Raw genomic sequence first — 26,391 nt, 5'->3', positions numbered from 1 at the left:
TTTGTATACCAGATTTAACTAATCAGGGTGGCCTTTCTCAGCCAACCTTCATAAAAATAGCAGCACTGTTCCCTTATCCTGTTCTTCCCATGCCCCTTTTTTTACTTTATATTTCTTGATAGCTAGTCATCGCATAAACTAAACTAACTTGTATATTTGTTTTTAATCTGCTGAATATAATTTAAACTACAACAGACCAGGGACTTTTGCTGTTTGGTTTTCCAGCACTGAGAACAGTGACTGGAGATTAGTAGATATTCAATGAATATTTGTAGCAGAATTAGATAATCCAAAAAGGATGAATTAATAACCTGGGAACCCAAGAAAAGCTGGGGAACTGGCAGTAGAATGGATACAATTGTAACCCAATTTCATAATTAGTACTTTCCAATTTGGGGGGCAGAGATTTAAAAAATCAAAAGAATCTATTTTTTTTTCCTTATTTGGGGAAAAAAAGTAATATTAACAGAACAATCAGAAAGTCACATTTTCTGTTCAACACATGAGTACCTATAAAAATTATTCTAATTTAATAGAATTATAATTAGACTGCCAAACATATGAAACCATTATTATTCATGCCCATGCTTCAAAGGTAGACCTAGGCAATGGTCACCCTTACAGATTCCTGTAAAGAAGCCACTTAAAAGGAAATTGTAATTATGTACACAAAAAATACCTCTGACTAGAGTGTAATGACAATAGATCAAGTAAAGATTAAGAATAGTATAATATGTGAACATAATTTATTTGTATAATTGTTATAAAACATTTATTTGATTATAGTAAAGAATAATAGCTATTTTAAAATTCTTTTAATCTGATAAATATTAAATTGATACTGACATTGAAATTTTGATACATATAAAATGTAGAAAACAATGGCTAATATATAGAGTTAAAATATATATGTGCAAATCAGATGTGAAAAAGCATAACTATATTTTTTCATAGGTATACACATGTTGTTCATTAACTTCCTTTCAAAAGGAACTTTGTCTAAAAGTGAAAAGCTTACTAATGAGACCTTTCTTGGCTGGATTGTTTCTGTGAACTGTAGAAATCTTAACCCTGAAAATTAGAGTTTTAAATGTGAAAAAAATTGCCAGCAATGAATAATATGTAACATTTCAAAAGATAACCTCCACCAACTCAGCATTCAGTTAAGTTTTTTTCATGTGTCCTTGTCTTGATATTTGACATGGTGTCTCAAAGAGGTATGTGATATTATTCTCATTATATATATGAGGAACACCAACATTTGGAATACTTAATTATGTTGCTAAAGAATACAAGGCTTACACAGTTCTGTTTTAATTTTACTAAAATAAGTAAACCACTCATCAAGTAGTATTTGGGGTTGTTAGTGAGGAATTAGGCTTTAAAGTCTGTACACCAGCCAAAAGTCCTAAAATAACTAAAATTGTTTTCATTAAAATCCCTTACATTTCTACTAAATGTACATTAGTATGGACTTAGAAAAATATACACACAGATATGTAGCTGTACTTTGAAAAGTTTAAATTTAGTGTGGAAACATTCTTTGTTGGGTATTTCTTTGTTGTTGATACAAAATAAAATACCTAGTTTTCTTTTGTATAGTTTGTTCTTATATAAAATAAAAAGTAAGTAATTAAATTCATAATGATACTCCCAGCACAACACAGATACTGGAACTTTCTGAGGCATCAGCATTTTCACTTCTCCCATCTCTTGCTTACTCCAGAGAAATCGAGGTTGACATCACACCTCGTCATTGAAATGATTATCTCTACCTCTTTCAGCAGGTATGGTTGGATTCCTTGAGTAATATGTATAGTTAACATGACTCAAGTGTAACAGAGTAAATTAAATGTGCTTATTCCCTGTGATATTTATTCATGAATTTTGCTCTTGGTATTAAATCATCTCTTGATGGGTATATCATTATGTGTATAGATCATTATCTACAAGTCTACATGAGCATTTCTGAACCACATTAGTGCTGCATGATCTTAAAAGGAATTTTTAAAAGTCAGGCATCAAGACTACCTGAGTGTGAAACAGAACTAACATAAAATTCTTCAAAAGCTTTGACATTAAATAAAAATACATCTGATAATTCCAGTATATCAAAGAATATTTCATATGCAAAAAAAAAAAAATCCCCAAAAGCCCAGGTTGTTATCCAACATGTGAAATGTTATTACTAGTAGAACAAAAACCATGAAAAAGCAAATAGGTTTAGTAAAGAATAGCCATAGAGAAAACAGCATATTTTTGTGATTTATTTACTTATATATTTGTGTGGTTTTCAAGAAGCAAGATTTTTTTTGTGATTTTTTTTTCCATGTATATTTTTTGCAAGTCATGTTATAATGTCTATAACATTGGTTAATGTATCTCTTATTCATGAAAGTGCATTGGTCACAAAATGTTACTTGTACATAACTGCTCACAGCAGTTTTACCTATAATAGCTAAAACTGGAAATATCCCAGGTGTTCATCAGCAGGAAACTGGATAACCAGATTACTATTAAGGAATTCAAAAGAAAGAATGAATTATTGATATACATAACACCATGGTAGAGTCACCAAAGTATGCTGGTTGACAGAAAGTTTAGATAAAGGCATATGAAATGTATGATTGCATTCATATGCAGTTTAAGAATAGGCCAAACTATTTTAAGTAGAAAGAAATTCAGAGAAGTGGTTGTCTTGGAGATGTGGAAGCTGGCGACTGACTAGGAAGGGATATGAGGGAACTTGCTGGGGTAATGGCAATGTTTTCTATCTTGTAAGGACTTTGAAGTATATAAATATACGTATTTGTCGAAATTCATGTAAAGGTACACTTAAGATTTGTGCATTTCATTGTGTGTTAATATAGTCCAAAAGCTCTAAAATAATATTGAAATCTAGTTAATAATATGATGATGTGTCCAGTATGAAGTGTATTTATGTCTACAACTTTGAAATGTATTAAAAATATGATAGATGAGTAGAGGAATAATAGTTGGATAAATATGTGTTAAAGCAAATGTAGCATAATTTTAACTGTAAAATCTAGCTGAGTATGTGGAAGTTAACTGAATGATTCTTTTAACTTTTATATATGTTCAAAAATTTTGTATTATTTTGGGAAAATGAAAACAGATGTATTTAATATAACTGTATTAGTGTAATAACAGTGGAAAGAACACAATGCTAAGATATTATAGATGAGGGATAAGTAAGGTTAACTGGGAAGCCAAGGGTGGGAGAATATTACAATAAGGTTAGACAAGCAAAGAAAGAGGGATAAAAGGAAAAAGACACTGAAGAATCAGACAATATATGTGTGTGGGTAGTACTGCAACCAGTGTGGAGCTTCAAATCTGAGGAAGTGAGTTGTGAAATTTGATAAAATTAAAAGTATCCTTCAAGACATTTATGATGGAGAGAAAAATAGGAAAAAATTGCTGGTTAAATTTGGAATGATAGCTGGTGAAGGATACATGTTGCACTGGTAAAGAATATTGGGCTCGGCTGTGCCAGCCGCTTGCGCTCTGGAGGGGCCGCAGGGAAGGGGGACGTGGCGCCATGGCAATTTGCTGACTTGTGGATGTTTTCAGTACATATAAAATTACAAATGATAGAATAGGGCAAGATGGTGGAAGAGTAAGACGCGGAGATCACCTTCCTTCCCACAGATACATTAGAAATACATCTACATGTGGAACTGCTCCTACAGAACACCCACTGAAAGCTGGCAGAAGACGTCAGACCTCCCAAAAGCTCTGTGGATGAAAGGCTCTTGGTGCTCCAGCCAGGCATCAGGGCTGTGCCTCTGAGGTGGGAGAGCCAACTTCAGGACACTGGTCCACAAGAGACATCCCAATTCCACGTAATACCAAATGGCAAAAATCTCTCAGAGATCTCCATCTCAACATCAAGACCCAGCTCACTCAACGACCAGCAAGCTACAAGGCTGGACACCCTATGCCAAACAACTAGCAAGACAGGAATACAGCCCCATACATTAGCAGAGAGGCTGCCTAAAATCATAATAAGGCCACAGACACCCCAAAACACACCACCAGACATGGACGTGCCCACCAGAAAGACAAGATCCAGCCTCATCCACCAGAACACAGGGACTAGTCCCCTCCACCAGAAGGCCTACACAACCCACTGAACCAACCTTAGCCACTGGGGACAGATACCAAAAACAACGGGAACTACGAACCTGCAGCCTGTGAAAAGGAGACTCCAAACACATTAAGATAAGCAAAATGAGAAGACAGAAAAACACACAGCAGATGAAGGAGCAGGGTCAAAACACACCAGACCTAACATATGAAGAGGAAATAGGTAGTCTACCTGAAAAAGAATTCAGAATAATGATAGTAAGTATGATCCAAAATCTTGGAAATAGAATAGACAAAATGCAAGAAACATTTAAGAAGGACATAGAAGAATGAAAGAGGAACCAAGCAACGATGAAAAATACAATAAATGAAATTAAAAATACTCTAGATGGGATCAATAGCAGAATAACTGAGGCAGAAGAACAGATAAGTGACCCAGAAGATAAAATGGTGGAAATAACTACTGCAGAGCAGAATAAAGAAAAAAGAAGGAAAAGAACTGAGGACAGTCTCAGAGACCTCTGGGACAACATTAAACGCACCAACATTCGAATTATAGGGGTCCCAGAAGAAGAAGAGAAAAAGAAAGGGACTGAGAAAATACTTGAAGAGATTATAGTTGAAAACTTCCCTAATATGGGAAAGGAAATAGTTAATCAAGTCCTGGAAGCACAGAGAGTCCCATACAGGATAAATCCAAGGAAAAACATGCCAAGACACATATTAATCAAACTATCAAAAATTAAATATAAAGAAAACATATTAAAAACAGCAAGGGAAAAACAACAAATAACACACAAGGGAATCCCCATAAGGTTAACAGCTGATCTTTCAGCAGAAACTCTGCAAGCCAGAAGGGAGTGGCAGGATATACTTAAAGTGATGAAGGAGAAAAACCTACAACCAAGATTACTCTACCCAGCAAGGATCTCATTCAGATGTGATGGAGAAATTAAAACCTTTACAGACAAGCAAAAGCTGAGAGAATTCAGCACCACCAAACCAGCTTTACAACAAATGCTAAAGGAACTTCTCTAGGCAAGAAACACAAGAGAAGGAAAACACCTACAATAACAAACCCAAAACATTTAAGAAAATGGGAATAGGAACATACATATCGATAATTACCTTAAATGTAAATGGATTAAATGCTCCCACCAAAAGACACAGGCTGGCTGAATGGATACAAAAACAAGACCCATATATATGCTGTCTACAAGAGACCCACTTCAGACCTAGAGACACATACAGACTGAAAGTGAGTTGATGGAAAAAGATATTCCATGCAAATGGAAATTAAAAGAAAGCTGGAATAGCAATTCTCATATCAGACAAAATAGACTTTAAAATAAAGACTAGGGCTTCCCTGGTGGCGCAGTGGTTGAGAATCTGCCTGCCAATGCAGGGGACACGGGTTCGAGCCCTGGTCTGGGAGGATCCCACATGCCGCGGAGCAACTGGGCCCGTGAGCCACAATTACTGAGCCTGCGCGTCTGGAGCCTGTGCTCCGCAACAAGAGAGGCCGCGATGGTGAGAGGCCCGCGCACCGCGATGAAGAGTGGTCCCCACTTGCCACAACTGGAGAAAGCCCTCGCACAGAAACGAAGACCCAACACAGCCATAAATAAATAAATAAATAAAATTAAAAAAAAAAAAAAAAAAAAAAAAAAAAAAAAAAAAAAAATAAAGACTATTACAAGAGACAAAGAAGGACACTATATAATGATAAAGGGATCGATCCAAGAGGAAATTATAACAATTGTAAATATTTATGCACCCAACATAGGAGCACCTCAATACATAAGGCAAATACTAACCGCCATAAAAGGGGAAATCGACAAGAACACAATCATAGTAGGGGACTTTAACACCCCACTTTCACCAATGGGCAGATCATCCAAAATGAAAATAAATAAGGAAACACAAGCTTTAAATGATATATTAAACAAGATGGACTTAATTGATATTTATAGGATATTCCACCCAAAAACAACAGAATACACATTTTTCTCAATTGTTCATGGAACATTCTCCAGGATAGATCATATCTTGGGTCACAAATCAAGCCTTGGTAAATTTAAGAAAATTGAAATCATATAAAGTATCTTTTCCGACCACAACCCTATGAGACTAGATATCAATTACAGGAAAAGATCTGTAAAAAATACAAACACATAGAGGCTACACAATACACTACTTAATAACGAAGTGATCACTGAAGAAATCAAAGGGGAAATCAAAAAATACCTAGAAACAAATGACAATGGAGACACGATGACCCAAAACCTATGGGATGCAGCAAAGGCAGTGCTAAGAGGGAAGTTTATAGCAATACAAGCCTACCTCAAGAAACAGGAAACATCTAGAATAAACAACCTAACCTTGCACCTGAAGCAATTAGAGACAGAAGAACAAAAAAACCCCAAAGCTAGCAGAAGGAAAGAAATCATAAAGATCAGATCAAAAATAAATGAAAAAGAAATGAAGGAGACAATAGCAAAGATCAATAAAACTAAAAGCTGGTTCTTTGAGAAGATAAACAAAATTGATAAACCATTAGCCAGACTCATCAAGAGAAAAAGGGAGAAGACTCAAATCAATAGAATTAGAAATGAAAAAGGAGAAGTAACCACTGACACTGCAGAAATACAAACGATCATGAGAGATTACTACAAGCAACTCTATGCCAATAAAATGGACAACCTGGAAGAAATGGACAGATTCTTAGAAATGCACAACCTGCCGAGACTGAACCAGGAAGAAATAGAAAATATGAACAGACCAATCACAAGCACTGAAATTGAAACTGTGATTTAAAATCTTCCAACAAACAAAAGCCCAGGACCAGATGGCTTCACAGGCGAACTCTATCAAACATTTAGAGAAGAGCTAACACCTATCCTTCTCAAACTCTTCCAAAATATTGCAGAGGGAGGAACACTCCCAAACTCATTCTACGAGACCACCATCATCCTGACACCAAAACCAGAGAAAGATGTCACAAAGAAAGAAAACTACAGGCCAATATCACTGATGAACATGGATGCAAAAATCCTCAACATAATACTAGCAAACAGACTCCAACAGCACATTAAAAGGATCATACACCATGATCAAGTGGGGTTTATTCCAGGAATGCAAGGATTCTTCAATATACGCAAATCAATCAACGTGATACACCATATTAACAAATTGAAGGAGAAAAACCATATGATCATCTCAATAGGTACAGAGAAAGCTTTCGAGAAAATTCAACACCCATTTATGATAAAAGCCCTGCACAAAGTAGGCATAGAGGGAACTTTCCTTAACATAATAAAGACCATATATGACAAACCCACAGCCAACATTGTCCTCAATGGTGAAAAACTGAAACCATTTCCACTAAGATCAGGAACAAGACAAGGTTGCCCACTCTCACCACTTTTTTTCAACATAGTTTTGGAAATGTTAGCCACAGCAATCAGAGAAGAAAAAGAAATAAAAGGAATCCAAATCGGAAAAGAAGAAGTAAAGCTGTCACTGTTTGCAGATGACATGATACTATACATAGAGAATCCTAAAGATGCTACCAGAAAACTCCTAGAGCTAATCAATGAATTTGGTAAAGTAGCAGGATACAAAATTAATGCACAGAAATCTCTTGCATTTCTATACACTAATGATGAAAGTGAAATTAAGAAAACACTCCCGTTTACCACTGCAACAAAAAGAATAAAATATCTAGGAATAAACCTACCTAAGGAGACAAAAGACCTGTATGCAGAAAATTATAAGACACTGATGAAAGAAATCAAAGATGATACAAATAGATGGAGAGATATACCATGTTCTTGGATTGGAAGAATCAACATTGTGAAAATGACTCTACTACCCAAAGCAATCTACAGATTCAATGCAATCCCTATCAAACTACCACTGACATTTTTCACAGAACTAGAACAAAAAATTTCACAATTTGTATGGAAACACAAAAGACCTCGAATAGCCAAAGCAATCTTGAGAACGAAAAATGGAGCTGGAGGAATCAGGCTCCCTGACTTCAGACTATATTACAAAGCTACAGTAATCAAGACAGTTTGGTACTGGCACAAAAACAGAAATATAGATCAATGGAACAGGATAGAAAGCCCAGAGATAAACCTACGCCCATATGGTCACCTTATCTTTGATAAAGGAGGCAAGCATATACAGTGGAGAAAAGACAGCCTCTTCAATAAGTGGTGCTGGGTAAATTGGACAGATACATGTAAAAGTATGAAATTAGAACACTCCCTGACACCATACACAAAAATAAACTCAAAATGGATTAAAGACCTAAGTGTAAGGCCAGGCACTATCAAACTCTTAGAGGAAAACATAGGCAGAACACTCTATGACATAAATCACAGCAAGATCCTTTTTGACCCAGCTCCTAGAGAACTGGAAATAAAAACACAAATAAACAAATGGGACCTAATGAAACTTAAAAGCTTTTGCACAGCAAAGGAAACCATAAACAAGACCAAAAGACAACCCTCAGAATGGGAGAAAATACTTGCAAATGAAGCAACTGACAAAGGATTAATCTCCCAGATTTACAAGCAGCTCATGCAGCTCAATAACAAAAAAACAAACAACCCGATCCAAAAATGGGCAGAAGACCTAAATAGACATTTCTCCAAAGAGGATATACAGATGGCCAACAGACACATGAAAGAATGCTCAACATCATTAATCATTAGAGAAATGCAAATCAAAACTACAATGAGATATCATCTCACACCGGTCAGAATGGCCATCATCAAAAAATCTAGAAACAATAAATGCTGGAGAGGGTGTGGAGAAAAGGGGACACTCTTGCACTGTTGGTGGGAATGTAAATTGATGCAGCCACTATGAAGAACAGTGTGGAGGTTCCTTAAAAAACTAAAACTAGAACTACAATATGACCCAGCAATCCCGCTACTGTGCATATACCCTGAGAAAACCATCATTCAAAAAGAGTCATGTACCAAAATGTTCCTTGCAGCTCTATTTACAATAGCCAGGACATGGAAGCAACCTAAGTGTCCATCATCGGATGAATGGATAAAGAAGATGTCGCACATATATACAATGGAATATTACTCAGCCATAAAAAAAAATGAAATGGAGGTATTTGTAGTGAGGTGGATGGAGTTAGAGTCTGTCATACAGAGTGAAGTATGTCAGAAAGAGAAAAACAAATACAATATGCTAACACATATATATGGAATCTAAGGGAAAATAAAGGTCATGAAGAACCTAGTGGCAAGATGGGAATAAAGACACAGACCTACTAGAGAATGGACTTGAGGATATGGGTAGGGGGAGGGGTAAGATGTGACAGGGTGAGAGAGTGGCATAGACATATATGCATTACCAAATGTAAAATAGATAGCTAGTTTGAAGCAACCGCATAGCACAGGGAGATCAGCTCGGTGCTTTTTGACCACCTAAAGGGGTGGGATAGGGAGGGTGGGAGGAAGGGAGATGCAAGAGGTAAGAGATATGGGAACATATGTATATGTATAACTGATTCACTTTGTTATAAAGCAGAAGCTAACACACCCATGTAAAGCAATTATACTCCAATAAAGATGTTTAAAAAAAAATTACAAATGATAAAGTAATTAATTTAAGAAAAAATATCTTAATGTGACATTTAATTATGAGTAGTAGGTAAATGATTGTCTTTAAAAAAAAAAAAAAAAAAAAAAAGACCTGCTATTGTTAACTCATTAAACTGAGGAAGGTACCCACATTTCCCTCTCATCTGAAAATCAACATATTGTGTGTGTGTGTGTGTGTGTGTGTGTGTATACACATATACAGATAATTGAAATAGCTAAAATGCAAACACGTACATAGATGTGCACATATGCATAGAAAAACAAAATTTTTTAAAAATATGTCTTCATATTTTATCCTTCTTCTTCCCCAAAATACCTTAAATAAAATCAGTTGGTATCTGTTTGTCCAGTAAAAAAAAAAAAAAAAAAAAAAAAGAATATTAGGATCTACCTGGGGGAAGGGGGCCTAATGAAGGTTTTTATTTTATTATTTTATTTATATCTTTGTGTTTTAATGATCATGCTAAAAGGTGTGATAATTTACTTTGGAAGTAATAAGCTGGTTAAGTAGGATTGGAGAGAGACTGGAGGTAGGGAGGTCATTATCTAGTTTATTAATGTGTTGTCAGGAAAAACGGTCCATTTGATAAACACATGAATTACTCCAGGTCTGCAGGCATAAGATGATAAAGCTTCAACTGAAGTAGTAGAAATGTTGATGTAAATCAGACAGTCCCTGGTAACTGATTAACTATAGAGAGCAGAGTAATTCTGACAACTAAAGTTTGAAGTCAAGTTAGATGGAAGTACTAATAGTAGGGTATAGTTTAGATATTAACAGTTTTTTTTATAGTAGGAAATATAATAGCCTGTGTTGAATTATAGAACTTTTTATTTAGTAATTATACCATGTATTTCAGCCTAGAAATGTTTAATCCCAGAAAAATAGGATTTTTATATTTCATATCTAAAAGTCGCTTTTTTCATATGGATAATTTGTTCTTTGAGGAAATAATATACGCATAAAAGTTAAATTTAAAAAAAATGAGTGTTTTAGAGCATATTTAACTTTTTCAATTACTTTCTTTTGTATTTCTTAAAATAATAAAATAAGGTTTATTTACCCGTCCTGGGATTTTTTCTTCATCCTGTACACTAGAGAACTAGTTCCAAACTTCAGTAAAATCATAAATAAAAATCACATATTAAGAATTAAAAGTATGTTAGAATTTTATGCTGATATTTTAAAAAGTCACTTTTAGCACATCTCATCATTAATAGGTTAAAGGTGGGAAAAAGGGTAGAAGAAAGAACACCAATTTTGGAATTACACAGATCCCTAGATTTAAACTCTACCTTAATTTTAACTACTTACTAAAAGGTAAAAATTAAGAAGTTTCTTAACCTCTGTCAAAATCAGAATGATCAAGAATATACTCTCAACCTAAATTTGCTGTAAAATGTAAATGAAATTTTGTATATAATGGTGCTTAGAAGTTGGTAAAGTACATGTCATTGGAGGAGGGGACAAGATGGCAGAATGGGAAGATCCTGGTCTCCCCTCCTTCCACAGACACACCACAATTACAACAACACATACAGCAACTATTTCTGAGAATGACCTGAAAACTATCAGAAAAGATTTTCCACAACTAAAGATAAAAAGAGGAAGCCACATTGAGATGGTCAGGAAGGGTGCAGATGCAGCATGCCTGGGACCCGCACCCCCAACACTGGAAACCAGGGGCAGGAAGGATATCACATTTGTGGTGGTTCTCCCTGAGAAACAAAGGCTCCAAACCCTACATGAATCTCCTGAACCTTGGGGACTTGCACTGGGAAGACAAGCTCCCACAATGTTAGACTTTGAAAACAAACAAGCTTATGTCCAGGAGAGGCAGAGGGCTATAGGAAACCAAAATTTGCTCTTAAAGGTGCATGCAAAACTCACTTGCTCTGAGGCCCAACACAGAAAAAAAGCACCTGAGTCATACTGAGGAGATTAATTGATTAATTTTAAGGTGTGTTTCTGAGTGGTTGGGAGCTGTTAGAACTTTCTCTGGGTATAGAGGAGCTGGCAAGGGCCAGTCTTTTTTTTTTTTTTTTCCATCATCCTCTACCTAGCTGACCCTGTGCTGGTAGGTGCCATTTCTGACTCTCCCCACGTAACTTACTTGCACAACTCAACCCACCCCAGGTTCACCTGTGGACCTGACAAAGGCAGTGTTCCTCCAAAGTGGCCACCTACCAGACCCAACGACCACTTTCAGCTGGCAGCAGAGACCATCCAAAGCAGCTCCTTTCACCACCAGTCCTGGCAGGAACACTTGACTGGCAGTACAGCCTATCCAAGGTGGCTCTCCACCCTGACAGACTTGGCAGGTGCCCTTGACCAGCACTGATATTCCCCTGAAGGTGCTTTCACACCAGGAGCCAGTCACACACAACAGAGTGCATGCAACATTTTGGCAAGGCCTTTCAGCCAGATGCATGGCAGGCCAGTCCTACACACTAGCTATATCCACAGCAATCACAGCCCAACCACAACAGGAGGGCACATGCAGCCCACACAGGGGAAAATCCTGGGGCACCTGGCTCTGGCAACCAGGCAGGACAGTGCTACTGGGTCCGATAGGACACCCCTACTCAAAGCCACTCTTTCAAGACCAAGAGATGCAGCTGATCTACCTAATGCACAAGAACAAACACAAAGAGTTAGGCAAAATGAGACAAAGGAATATGTTGCAAATGAAAAAACAAGACAAAGCCTCAGAAAGAACAAAAATCTAAATAAAATGGAGATAAACGATCTTCCAGGAAAAAGAGTGTAAAGTAATGGTCATAAAAATGCTCACTGAGCTCAAGAAAAGATGAAGGAACACAGTGAGAACTTCACCAAAGAGATAAAAATATAAAAAAGAACAAATTAAAACTGAAGAATACAATAACTGAAATGAAAAATACACTAGAGGGAGTCAACAGCAGATTAGATGTTGCAGAAGAATGGATCAGTGATCCGAAAGACAGGCTAGTGTAAAAGACCCAATCAGAATAGTAAAAAGAAAAAAGAAACCAAAAGTTGAGGATAGTTTAAGGGAGCTCTGAGACAACACCAAGCACACTAACATTAGCATTATAGGCTTCCCAGAAGAAGAGAGAAAAAAAGGGACAGAAAACCTATTAGAAGAAATAATGGTGAAACATCTCTAAACTGGTGAAAGAAACAGACATCCAAGTCCAGGAAGCACAGAGAGCCCCACAGATGAACCTATACCATGACAAAATTATATAATCATCTCAATAGATGCAGAAAAAGCTTTTGCCAAAATTCAACATTCATTTAAGATATAAAAACTCTCAACAAAGTGGGTGTAGAGGGAACATACCTTAACATAATAAAAGTTATATATGACAATCCCACAGAAGCATCATACTCAATGGTGAAAAGTTGAAAGTATTTCCTCTAAGATCAGGAACAAGATAAAGATGCCCACTCTTTCCAGTTCTATTCAACATATTATTGAAATTTCTAGCCACAGCAGTCACACAAGAAAAAAGAAATAAAAGGCATTCAAACTGAAAGGAAGTAAAACTGTCACTGTTTACAGATGACATGATACTATATTTAGAAAACCCTAAAAACTCCACCAAAAATATTAGAACTAATGAATTCAGTGATATAGCAAGATATAAAATTAAAGTACAGAGATATGTAGTGTTTTCATACACTAATAATGTTCTATCAGAAAGATAAATGAAGAAAACAATGTCATTACAACAGAATCAAAAAGAATAAAATACCTAGAAAAATTTAACCTAAAAGGTGAAAGATCTGTACTATGAAATCTATAAGACACTGATGAAATTGAAGACAACACAAAAAAATTGAAAGATATACTGTGCTCATGAATTGGAATAATTAATATTGTTAAAATGTCTATACTACCCAAAGCAATCTATGGATTCAATGAAATCCCTACCAAAATACCAATGGCATTTTTCACAGAACTAGAACAAATAATCCTAAAATTTGTAGGGAATCACAAAAGACCCAAATAGCCAAAATAATCCTGAGAAAGAAGAAAAAGACTGGAGGTATTATGCTCCCTGATTTAAAAGTATACTACAAAGTTATAGTCATCAAAACAGCATGGCAGTGGCATAAAAACAGAAACAGATCAATGGAACTGGATAGAGAGCTCAGATATAAACTTACACTTATATGCTCAATTAGTCTATGACAAAGTAAACAAGAATATACCATGGGGAAAAGACAGCTTCTTCAATAAATGTGTTGGGAAACTGGGCAGCCATATGCAAAAGAATCAAACTGGATCATTTTCTTACACCATATACAAAAATAAACTCAAAATGGATTACAGACTAAAATGTGAAACCTGAAACCATAAAATCCTAGAAGAAAATGTGAGCAGTATGCTTTTTGACATCAATCTTAACAATATTTTTTTGTATATGTCTCCTCAGGCAAGGGAAACAACAGTAAAAATAAACAAAAGGGACCACGTCAAAGTGAAAAGCTTTTGCACAGGGAAGGAAACTATCAAAAAAACAGAAAGGCAACCTACTGAATAAGAGATGATACTTGCAAATGATATATTCAATAAGGGGTTAAAATCCAAACTATATGAATCCAAATCATAGAATTCAATATCAAAAACACAGCCTGATTAAATAATGTGCAGAGGACCTGAACAGACATTTTTCCAAAGAAAACATACGAATGACCAGAAGACACATGAAACAATGCTCAATATCACTAATCATCAGGGAAATGTAAATGAAACTCACAAGATTTTGAGATCTTACACCTGTCAGAATGGCTATCATCTAAAATACAACAAATAGCACATATTGGTGAGGATGTGGAGAAAAGGGAACCCTTGTATACTGTTTTGGGGAATGTAAATTGGTGCCGCTACTATGAAAAACAATGTAGAGATTCCTCAAAAAATTAAAAATAGAACTTCCGTATTACTTGGCAATTTCACTTCTTGGTATTTACCTGAGGAAAATAAAAACACTAAATCAAAAAGATATATGCATCCCTATGTTCATTGCAGCATTATTTACAATAGCCAAGATATGGAAACATCTTAAGTGTCCACAGATAGATGAATGAATAAAGAAGATGTGGTATACATATACAACCAAATAATACTCATCCATAAAAAAATGAAATCTTGCCATTTCAAAAGCATTGATGAATCTAGAAGATAACATGCTACGTGAAGTAAGTCAGACAGAGAAAGACAAATATTCACTTATATGTTTACTCTAAGAAAAAAATCAAATGAACAAACAAAACAAAAACAGACTCATAGATACAGAGAACAAATAGCTGGTTGCCAGAAGAGACAGAAGTGGTGGGTTGGGCAACATAGGTGAAGAGAATTAAAAGGAAAATACTTCCAGTTATAAAATAAATGTCACAGGGATGTAATATACTATATAAAGAATTTAGTCAATAATACTATAATAATATTGTATGGTTATATATGGTTACTAGAGTTACTGCGGTCATCATTTCATAATGTGTATAAATGTGAAATCACTATGTTGTACACCTGAAATTAATATAATATTGTATATCAACTATACTTCAATCAAAATATGTATATAAATCATTGATGAAATAATTTTATCATTCCCAAATGATCAGTTACTGAGGATAAATAACAGATTCACAATAATTGTTTTTTCTTGAGGGGTACTTCTGGGAAAATTATTCAGGTAATGGCAATCTTTTGTTTACAGTTTGCCTTTAAATTCTTCCAAAGATTATAAATAAAGGAGAATTTCATAGTTATACAAAGTTTATATTAATAAATAGTATATATACACACACATACATGTGATTTCTCATTTTAGATATTTACTAAAGTTAGCAAAATAGGTTGTAATTTAAGTATGGCAGATATTTACTGAAAACCTACTCTAAGTAACAATTCTTTCTGAAGTTAAGAATGTAAAGTTCCTGTCTCCAAGTTACTTATAATTTAGAAAAGGAAATTATTATATTAGAACAAATATGCTCATGAATTTATACTTGTAGTTCTGAATATTTGTTAACTATGCCTCAGGTCCAAGATATGTATTGATTTCTATTTAAGCTCAGGCATGAATTTGAATTGTATTTGCTATGGGAAGAATATGTAAGGATTCAATCAAGTTGTTAGTGAGTCATCATCTACATTGTGATCAGAACTGCTCTAACTTATTACATGATATAATATAATACTTTGAGGTAGAACTATTATCTTCATTTTAGAGATGTGGAAGTTACATGTGAATATAGTATTACCAAATTTGTGAATATTCAAACACTATCAAACCATGGAAACATCAATGGTATACTTTATAAATATGTAAAAAGTGGGGGAAATGTCAGGTTTGCTAATAGTTTAATTCTAAACAAAATCCGTAGTCTCCAAAAAGTATAGGGCATAAAACAAGTAAAATAATCTATGGAGAAAAATATCAGGATACAAAAGAAAAAGGAGGCTTCTGCTTGTTAGAGAATGGAAGACACACCAAAGTGCCCTCTAATTAAAATACCAGTAAATCTGGGCAAATTGCAACAATAACATTAATTTTTCGCATTGCTGGATTGAAAGTAAGAAAAAACTCCAAGAAAAAAACTTCAGCTGAATAGCTGAAGAACAGTGAGGTGAAACCTGGGATAGAGTTTGCTACCTGAGTACAAAAGCCAGCATTTCCTTGGAGTGGATGTCCACACCTACAGTAAGATCTAGAGCATCTGTCTTGGGCCTAACATGAGGTGGGAGAATGGTCCAGAGACTTTGCATTAAGCCTGGAGCGTTGAAGAGGGCTGCCAAGGCTGTATGTCACTGGTGGCCCTGGTTCTGTGCTAAAGCTGACTCGTGCTTGCTAGAGGAAAGTGTGAAAAGATTTTAATGTAAAATGGAACCCGAAAATATGAAATAGATAATCTCACGCATGCTCCCTGAGGGAGATAACACAAGAACCGAGAGACTGATCTCCCAAAAATGCCTGATTTAAAGACCAAAATTTACCAATGACCATCTGCCAAGAATCTCTCCCCATCCTCAAGCCAATAAACTAACTTCTTGGATTCTGGCTGGAGTCTGCCCTCTTTGCATTCCTTGCCCATAAATACAGCCTGCCCCAAACCCTCAGTGGACCAGCCTGTAGCTTGCTAGAGTTTGCATTTCTGGAATTACAATTCCTCTGCTCTTCCAGAACAAACTCAATTTCTGGTAATTCCAGCTTGCCTCAATTTACCTCTGTATTTAGGTTGACAAAATCATGTCCAATTAGGACCTGAAAGCTCCACAGAGTAATGAAATTAACTATAACTTCAAAATAATCTTACCCAACACTCAAGGAATCAAACTAACATGAATGAGACTTGTCAGAAACAACAAACAATAGACTTAGACTCTCAAGCTTTTAGATGTTGGAGTTATTAGCTGCAGACTATAAAATAAACCTGTGAAATATTTAAAGAAATAATAGATGAAATTTTTCAAAAAGCATGTAAGATGAGAACATCAACAACATTATCATATATATCTCAAAAAAATTCGAAGAGAAGTTTCATAAATGGACAATGTTGAAATTACAAATTTGCAGGGGCCTCTGCTGTTAAGTATGATGGATTAGCTTGTATCAAATGAACTATCTCCACAAGAATAACGATAAAGTGATAGTCTTAGAATACAAAATTTAGCCGTTTAAAGACATTAGAGATTAAAAAAGATATCAAACTCTTAGGAGGACAAATCCCAGCTAGAAGGGATGAGAATTGAAATGAGCCCAACATCCTTTGCCATTTTCCCCTTGGGAAATGGCTGATTCACAGGCAACACTAGGCTGAGAGTCCTTGAAGTACTTGTTGGCCCAGGTTTGTTGGTAGCCTTATGCGGCTGGGGAGACACTAACTGTAGTTCAGGGCAACCAAGGTAGTCAGGATTTTAGACTCAGAAAACAGAATGACAAGGCATCATTGCTTGTCTTCTGGGCACTTGCTAATTTGTAAGACGTATACAAGGAGAAACAGAAATCCAGGCAGAAAATGGAAGCTAAGATGCTAACAATTAGATAGAACTGGTTCTTCCGAGGTGAAAATAAAATGGCATTCATTGCCCAATAAAGACCAATGGCCTTGATATACATACTGAAAGCAAACCAGGAGTAGGGCGACCCTCACAGATTGTACATCTTAGCCTCAAATTATCTAATGCTTGTTTGGAAGAAGGTGTTTTGCTCTTACTTAAGTGTCTGTCAAAAGGAAAGTTATCTCTGAGACAACTTAAGGTTGTCCATAGCCTCTCTATATTCTCATACACGGTATTCATCACTCTCTCCAAAATTGCCAGGTATGCTATGCTACCTACTAGATGTTTACAGCAAACTTGTAAAATATTTAAATTATTCCTCATAAAATAGACAAAATGAGAAAAGTACCTCATAAGCTATTTCTATTGACCTTTATGCCAAATACTGTAGGCAAGTAGTTCAAGAAACTGAAATAAAATATGTAATAATTGGAAAAATAGGGAACTAATATGTCACTCTTCAGCAGTATATTTGATGATTAAATACATAAAAAATTTTGAAAATACAAAAACATTCAATTTCATTACTAAAAGGAGAAATATAATGTAATGACAAGAACATGGGGTTCATTATACTATTTTTTCTACAATTATGCAAAAATTTTTAATAATAAAAAGGTTTTTTAGACAGAAAATTTGTTGACAAGGCCCTAAAAATGGCACTATTTCCATAATTTAGTGCTACTATAAATTCTTAAAAACTTTCAAGAAAGAAGTCAGCTCATATGTCGCAAAAACTTTACCTTCCCACCTAATAATTTTTCAGACAGTTATCTGTATAAACACTCAAAGCTTAGGAAACACTCAGTGTATGCAGATACTAATGATGCTGTTATTTACAGAAAATAAAATGGATTATTCCACCAAAGTGTTTGATAATAGGATTAAGCTCAAGTAAACTGTGGCATTTTTCACGTGAATAAGAATTAGTAAGGTACTTGAAATGATGTATTTAAAAAATTTAATGAAATATAAATTTACACATATAATATAATTAATAAATAAAAGCAACAAAATAATAACTCTTAGGTATGTTAATAAATCTAAATATACCTATATTTAGATACCAGAGTGAGAGAGATGAAGACAATTGTGAATAGGTAATCTCTGTATAAATGTAGATATAGAGTTATGTCTGTATAAAAACATGTATAGGGGTTCCCTGGTGGCGCAGTGGTTGAGAATCTGCCTGCCAATGCAGGGGACACGGGTTCGAGCCCTGGTCTGGGAAGATCCCACATGCCGCGGAGCAACTAAGCCCGTGAGCCACAACTACTGAGCCTGCACGTCTGGAGCCTGTGCTCCGCAACAAGAAAGGCCATGACAGTGAGAGGTCTGCACACCGCGATGAAAAGTGGCCCCCGCTCTCTGCAACTGGAGAAAGTCCTCGCACAGAAACGAAGACCCAACACAGCCAAAAATAAATAAATAAATTTATAAAAAGAAAAAAACATGTATATACACACACAAACACACAAACACACACACACACACATTTACAGAGAAATTTGGAAAAGAAAATATGCCACTCTGTTAACAGTGGTAACAATGATTATATTTAAATTATAAGCTCATAGTTGGTTTTCCTTTTCTTATCTATACTACTGTATATTTACCAGATTTTCAATATATGTTCATAATTAGAATGAAAGAAAATGAATTTTCAAAAAATACAATTTCTATGAGTACAAAACTAAATTATTTTTATTTGCGTGGAATTTTCTAATAATCAACCAACATCAGAAAATAAATCCAATAGAGACTTTTTGATACAAATATTTTCCAGTAACCAATAGCACCAAATTTTATTTCATAGCTTACATGAATCATACATTAGTGTGAGACATTTCAAGCATTTGAGAATAAGCAATTAGTGTTTTACTTTTAACTCAACCTTCTAAAGGATTTATGATGATTACTATGTGATTTGTAACAAAATTCTTAACAAAACGAGAGCATATTTATTGGTACAATTTACTGCATTGTTTTAAATCTGAATTTGATTTCAGTTGAAAGCATTTAAAAAATTTGTTCTCCTAATAAAAATAGTTTTTAAAAATTTATTGACTTTTTTCCATATTTAATTTTATATGTCCCCTCATCTTTCATTCATAGTAGAACAAACATGAATAAATATATTAATCATTTTAATTGGCCTTAAATATGCTATATATTACTACATTTTTAAAGACTTATTTTTCAGTATTTTCCAGTATGGCAGCAAATTAAATCATACTTTCCAAGAGATACTGCTAACTTCATTTATGACTTGATTCTTTTCTCTCATATGATTCATGTGATTCCCAACTCTTGAATGTTGTTTGTATTGGTATAAAAGGCATTTAATTTCTACATAATGCTATTCATATAAATGCCACTGATATGAAAATCTTGTTGTCCTATCTTCTTCCCTATGTCACATCACTATTATGTCATAGAACCACTATAGTCCATGCTTCGAAAGTTCCTAGATGGCTTGGCCTTAGTCCATAATGTGATAAGGAAAGTCAGCCCAGATTGCGGCTGAGTTCTCTGATGGTCTCTTTGGCACTGAACAAATATGTTGGAATGCTGTGTATTAGTTTAGCCTCTTTACATTTAATCACTGTAATTGTTACAGAAACACAATATAGTATAGAGAAAGGGTAAATTAGACTAGAGATTTTAAGTGACATTCTTGGATTTGAACAGACATCTCTCTGATTGCAAAGACTACTTTCTTCACTCGGAACATCACCTGCTTTCTATGATGTCTAGATTTCAATTCAGAATCTATCATGCTTAGCCTTTCCCTGAAATCTGCTGTGTCTTTCCTCTACTACCATGTGGCTTTCATTTCTCCACTGGCTATATTTCAGCCATAAAGGATTTCTCTCCATTTTTGAAGATGTCACACTTCTTTAGCTGTAAACCCTCACATTTGATGTATCTCTAGTCTGGAATTTACCACCACACTTACTCTGCTGCTCCAGTAATGTGCTAAACTAATGCCTAATAATTCTTTAAATTTCAGCTAAAAACAACAACAACAACAAACACTTTCTCTGTATTTCTCTACTTTTCTAGACTAGACTAGGTTGGCTCCCAAGCATTATACTGATTGCACTTGCAAGTCCATTCTTGTAACACTCATTTTATTCACAAATATTTTGTTTACTATTTGCTTTCCTAGAGTAACTTGGAAGCTCTGTGAGGTAAGGGTAATATTCATAATGTTCACAAGTTCTTAACACAGAGCCGGCACAAAATAGATGTGCAAAAAGTGCATCATTATAGGATGCATGTATGTGTGGAGATAAGAAGAAAAGAGGGGAAAGGAGAGAAAAACGCTCTGAATTTTCTTAATATTTACAGAAAATCTGCAAGGGTTGTACTCATAGTTTATCAATCCCATAAAATATCATCTGAATCCCAGTAACTGTGGAACTGAAGAGGAATTCAATAAAATGTTTATATAGCCTTATGAGGCACAATATGAATATGTAAATAATTCCAAAAAAACACACTAAATATTGCGTATCGTATTGTATTATAACATATTGTATTATATTACATTGTATTGCATTATTTTTCAAATTAGTCATGCAAAGTAAATTCCAATGTTTTGCTATATTTTTTCTTTTGATTTCCCTGCCTCGTTTTACATTTTAATTTTCCTCATTACCTTTCAAGAAAAGAAAACACAATTTTAAGATAAAATCTTAATGCCTATTTAGAGATAGCACAAGTTAATAAAGTGTAGAAAACACCTTTTAAGCAATAAAAGCACAATGAAAATACAAGGGATTAACTTGAAAATGTCCTAGTTGTTCTTTAAATCTCTTGAAACTGGTAAAGTTTCCGTTGCAGCAGGAAAAGTAGGTTCTCTGAGGTTTCATAATGTCAGATTTTTATCTAAGTTATGGGATATATTTAATGTCCAATTCCTAGAGGGCTGAGGATATGGTAAGAATTCTTAAAATTTCCTTCATTATTTTTTTCTATTTTATTGCTGATTTAATCAGGAATATCTTTTTAAACCCCTTGTTTTGTCACACTCTTTTAATCTTCTGGACTACTGGATAAGTGGAACAATAGCTAAATAATTAGTAGTGTTCAATTATAAAATGAAAGATTCAGAATCCCTAAGAAAGTTCAATTTCTTAAGAATTTCTTCAGTCTCAAAAGACTGCTGTGTAAGATTAGAGAAATTCAAATGCTGGCAAAGAACTTAACTCAATAGACCCCCCTATACTCATATTCTTTTATGCTATGGCAATTGTATTTAAAGTTGTTACATTTAAAAATTTAAATTAGTCATGCCTTTTGGCTCTTCATAGCATAGTGATTTTTATACTAATGTTAATTTATTGTTTATTGTTCAGTCCTAGTCACAGGCTGGCCTGATTTCATCAATGTTCTTTACTTTTTAAATGATATGTGCATATTTACAAATGGAATTGATCTTATACAGGCATTTGTTCTGTAGAATGCAGTGTTCTTGAAAAGCAAATGCCATTCATTTGACCTTAAAATTTGATAAGCATGTATAAAATCACTGTCTTTTTATTGATATTTACTTTTACAGGTAAAATGAACTTATTAAAATGTTACAATAAAGTTTGCATGCTTCTGCTCCAAGAGATGGCAAATTATATCATGTGCCGCATGTTATTTAGTATTTATTACTCTCATAAAGACAACATGGATACAGGTTAATAGATTTGTTTTCTAAGCTTGAAAAACATTTTTGGGGACATTTCAATATAATTTCTGGCTATTTTTGAGAGAGATTTGTATCTAAGATATTATGTTTCACCACGTTATAAAAGAGGGTGTTAAAGCACTATATCTTTTGGGGGAGAAATTTTTGACATGGTCTCTTAAATAATAACATTAAAGAAGGAGCTAGGAGTGGAGAGAGACAGGGAAGGAGGGAGAGTGATGCCATTTCCTTAGTTCTTAAAGTGCCAAGTCATTTACCCTTTTTAACTAATAGTTAAGCTCTTGAATATGTATGTTAATATTCTAATGCTCATTTAATGTGATAATCACTAGAAATCAATAGCCCAGCAAATAGGAGTAAACCTTCAAAAAATTAAACTAGTGAAAATCATTTTATAGCCACAGATATCTTTTTTTTGTTGTTTATTTATTTATTTTTGGCTGTGTTGGGTCCTCGTTTCTGTGTGAGGGCTTTCTCTAGCTGCAGCAAGCGGGGGCCACTGTTCATCACGGTGCGCAGGCCTCTCACTACCGCGGCCCCTCCCACTGCGGAGCACAAGCTCCAGACGCGCAGGCTCAGCAATTGTGGCTCACGGGCTCAGCCGCTCCGCAGCATGTGGGATCTTCCCAGACCAGGGCCCGAACCCGCGTCCCCTGCATCGGCAGGCAGACTCTCAACCACTGCGCCACCAGGGAAGCCCCAGCCACAGATATCTTCTTGACAAATAAAAAAATGGAAAATGCGTGTTGTTCTCTACTGATTACCTGAATTGTTTCCCTTTGCCTCCTATTTTGGGATCTCACTTCACAGTAGTTGAGGTAAGTTCTGTTGCTTCCTCCTGATTCTTTAACAACAGAGTTCCTTTAATAGAGCTTGAATATGTGGTCACACTCTATGGTTGCCACCTGTATTTTTTACGTGTATATTAAATGTATTATTATTAAATGATAATTATGTAACCTATTAGACACAAACATAGGACACTTACATTATTTGTCTTGTGTACTTGTTCAGGAAAATTAAGACACATAAAAAAGGCTGAAGAGAACAAACATTCATGGAGATTTTCCCACTAACGATAGAAAAGTAAGAACAAAACCTTCGAATGTATGTATTTGGTTTTAAACAAATCATTCACTTCCTTGTAAGAGCAAAGTTGGTAAAAATTTTTTTTTTTAATTTGTAAATGATACCTGCAATAGTCAGTACACCCATTTATAATTGTGTACTTCTTTGTCTGGCTTCTGTATGAGATTCTAAACTCCTCAAAAGCAGAGACTCGCTTCTTCATAATATTACTCTCAGCAAGCATGTGGCTGGCAGATTACATTTCCTTTACTTAGAATAGAAATACTTTTTTCAACATATCCAACAAATTATTTGGCCCGTATTTTCCAAGTACTTTTAATCTTTTTTTTCATTTCATATGAAGTCTTCTACATAATGCATGAGATAAAAGATTTAAAGATGAGTAAGAAGCAGAAGCAGCAACTAAGATTGAAAAACAGGAAAACTGAGAGGTGTCAATTTTTCCCTAAATCTTAAATCTTAATGAATAAAGCTGTGATTCTGTGAAGTTTGTTGGTATTACGTAGATTACAACAGTAAAATCACGTCATGGTATGATACAGTGTGTGTATTACTAAAGATCTAGAACTAAATACCTTTGTTGTTATCCATTCCTCCCACTGCATACAGAGTTCCAACTGTAGATTTTCTAGGTTTAGTTCTTGGACTTTGCATTAAAGTTCTTCTTTCTGGCAATAGATGGTATTTCATTGCTTCCAGAATCAGCTTTTGACATTCCAGATCATTCTTAAATAATGTATGGTTTTCTAGGTCAGCCAATATCTGTGAATAATGCACAATCACTGTTAATAATGATTTTTATAGAGATGAGCATAAGGCATCAAATGAAAAGTAGATTAGTACCTATGATATTACCCCTATACTGAGAGGGATGCAAAATATAATAAGAATTAATTACACTGACAAATAAATATGAGTAAAATGCATGGCTTCCAAGAGAAACAGAATGGATATTACTTTTGATTCCATATTATTTATTATCATTGTGCCACACAGAGTATAAAGGTACTTGTAAAGATCACTTTTTCAATTCCCTTTCCTTTTTAAGAAAGCTGTTCACAAGTCAAGTATAGTTGCCTATTTGGCCATAAACATGTCTGGTGAAGTAAATTAAAAAATAAACTTCAACAAATTAATTCCTAACAAGCCTATCATAAACATTCACATATTTACTTTAAGATGTTCCAAGTATAGTTTAAATCCCTTTCAAACTAAAAAAAACTCAATAAAAATAAAAATTTATGCTCGTAACATCTTTTTAATTATGTAAGCAGTTGAAAAGCTGTACATCAGGCAAAGTAATAGCTTCCAGCAGTGAAACTAAAAAAAAAATTTACCAAAACTCCAGCTGAGGAAATAATAGAGGGAGACCAGAGTTTTAAGTTCTATTACGTCTCTCTTTTACTACAGAAGGTTATCGTCACTACAGATTATTTTCTGTACATTTCTTTGAACGTAACCAAAGTATCTTTAATTTTCCTCTTTCTTTGTCCGTCTTTAGATTTTCTTTTTCCTTGACTCTTATCACATTCTCTTTTTTTGTTCATGAATCCTGTTTTACTTCAAGTGAGTTAAATCTGTCATATGGATTTAGAAAATTAATAAGTAGAAAATTTAACATTGACTCACTGACCTTTTCTTCTACATTGATAAGACACTGTACCACATTGGTACACACATTTATTGAGTGAATAAATTAATAAATGATGGCAGCATATAATTAATTGATTTTAACACTACAATTTGAATCTTAATTATATAAAGTTATTTAACCATTGTAATGCATAAATTACTGGTGGTTGTGGCAGAAAGAATTTAAAAACACATAAGATACTCATATATATAAGAGGTGGGAAAGATAACAGAATGGCTCTGAGGCTGAATAAGGAGTGTAATGTATTAGAATTATCAGATGCTTTGAAATATAGAAGGGAAGATGTTTAATTAAGGTCTTGCTTATGCTTCTCTTCTTATATATTAAAACTTTAGTTGTCTTCCTACCCATTTCTTTCTTTTTTAAGGGACTACTATTTTACCTGTAAGATATTAATGAATAGAAACCTTAATGAAATAGAGTTGGGGGCTCAGAGGGGGACCTCTCATACTCTGAGACAATAGTAGAGCCCAACAAAAAGAAGGAAGACTCCTCTTCTTTCCTGGCAAGGACTCAAACCATGAGAAGCCAGGAACAAACTCATTTGTTTGCTTAAGGGAACTATTATAGTTTTTAAAATTCAATAAGATGATATATACATTGATGATAAAGCTGAAGCTAAAAACATTGATTTTATCATCTGTTTGAATAGCTAAATATTTATATATTTCTAAACACTCATACAATGTATATAAGGACTATTTCAAAATTTTTATGGATAATATACAATTCTAAAGAAAATGTAAGGAATCCTGTAAAAATAAAGTATCAGAGGAGAGTCAACTCTGAGTGCCTAGGTTTAAAATACTTTCAAGTAATAATTTCTAAAAGGAAATGAATTTCTCAATGTTGATAGATGTATGCATAAAAATATATTACATATTATTTATTTTAAAGTACGTTCTAGAACTTGAAAAAGAATATATACATATATATTTATAACTGAATCACTTTGCTGTATACCTGAAACTAACACAACATTGCTAATCAGTTATACTCCAATTTAAAATAAAAATTTAAAAAAGATGCAAATTCAAAAAGAAAAAAAAAAAAAAGAACTCCTTAGAGCTAGAACTTAGATCTCAGACTCCCTAGACCTCACTGCATGTGTGGCTCTCCACTTGGTCTTGAGTAAGGCTT

The 26,391-nt window shown here is 34.5% G+C and overlaps 1 protein-coding gene across 2 annotated transcripts in view; it reads right to left on the bottom strand.

Annotated features, from left to right (window-relative positions):
* The window catches only part of KLHL1 (kelch like family member 1), a 424,036-nt gene that overhangs the window by 95,874 nt on the left and 301,771 nt on the right, over positions 1–26,391 (bottom strand). For both annotated transcript variants that reach the window (XM_007186194.2, XM_007186195.2), the window contains one exon: positions 24,173–24,359. In XM_007186194.2, the coding sequence (XP_007186256.1) occupies positions 24,173–24,359 (187 nt within the window). The remainder of the gene's footprint in view (positions 1–24,172; positions 24,360–26,391) is intronic.

Source organism: Balaenoptera acutorostrata, chromosome 18 (genome assembly GCF_949987535.1).
Source record: "Balaenoptera acutorostrata chromosome 18, mBalAcu1.1, whole genome shotgun sequence".
NCBI classification, from domain to species: Eukaryota; Metazoa; Chordata; class Mammalia; order Artiodactyla; family Balaenopteridae; genus Balaenoptera; species Balaenoptera acutorostrata.
Note: the sequence above shows the minus strand (reverse complement) of the source record. Positions and strands in the feature narration are given on the sequence as shown.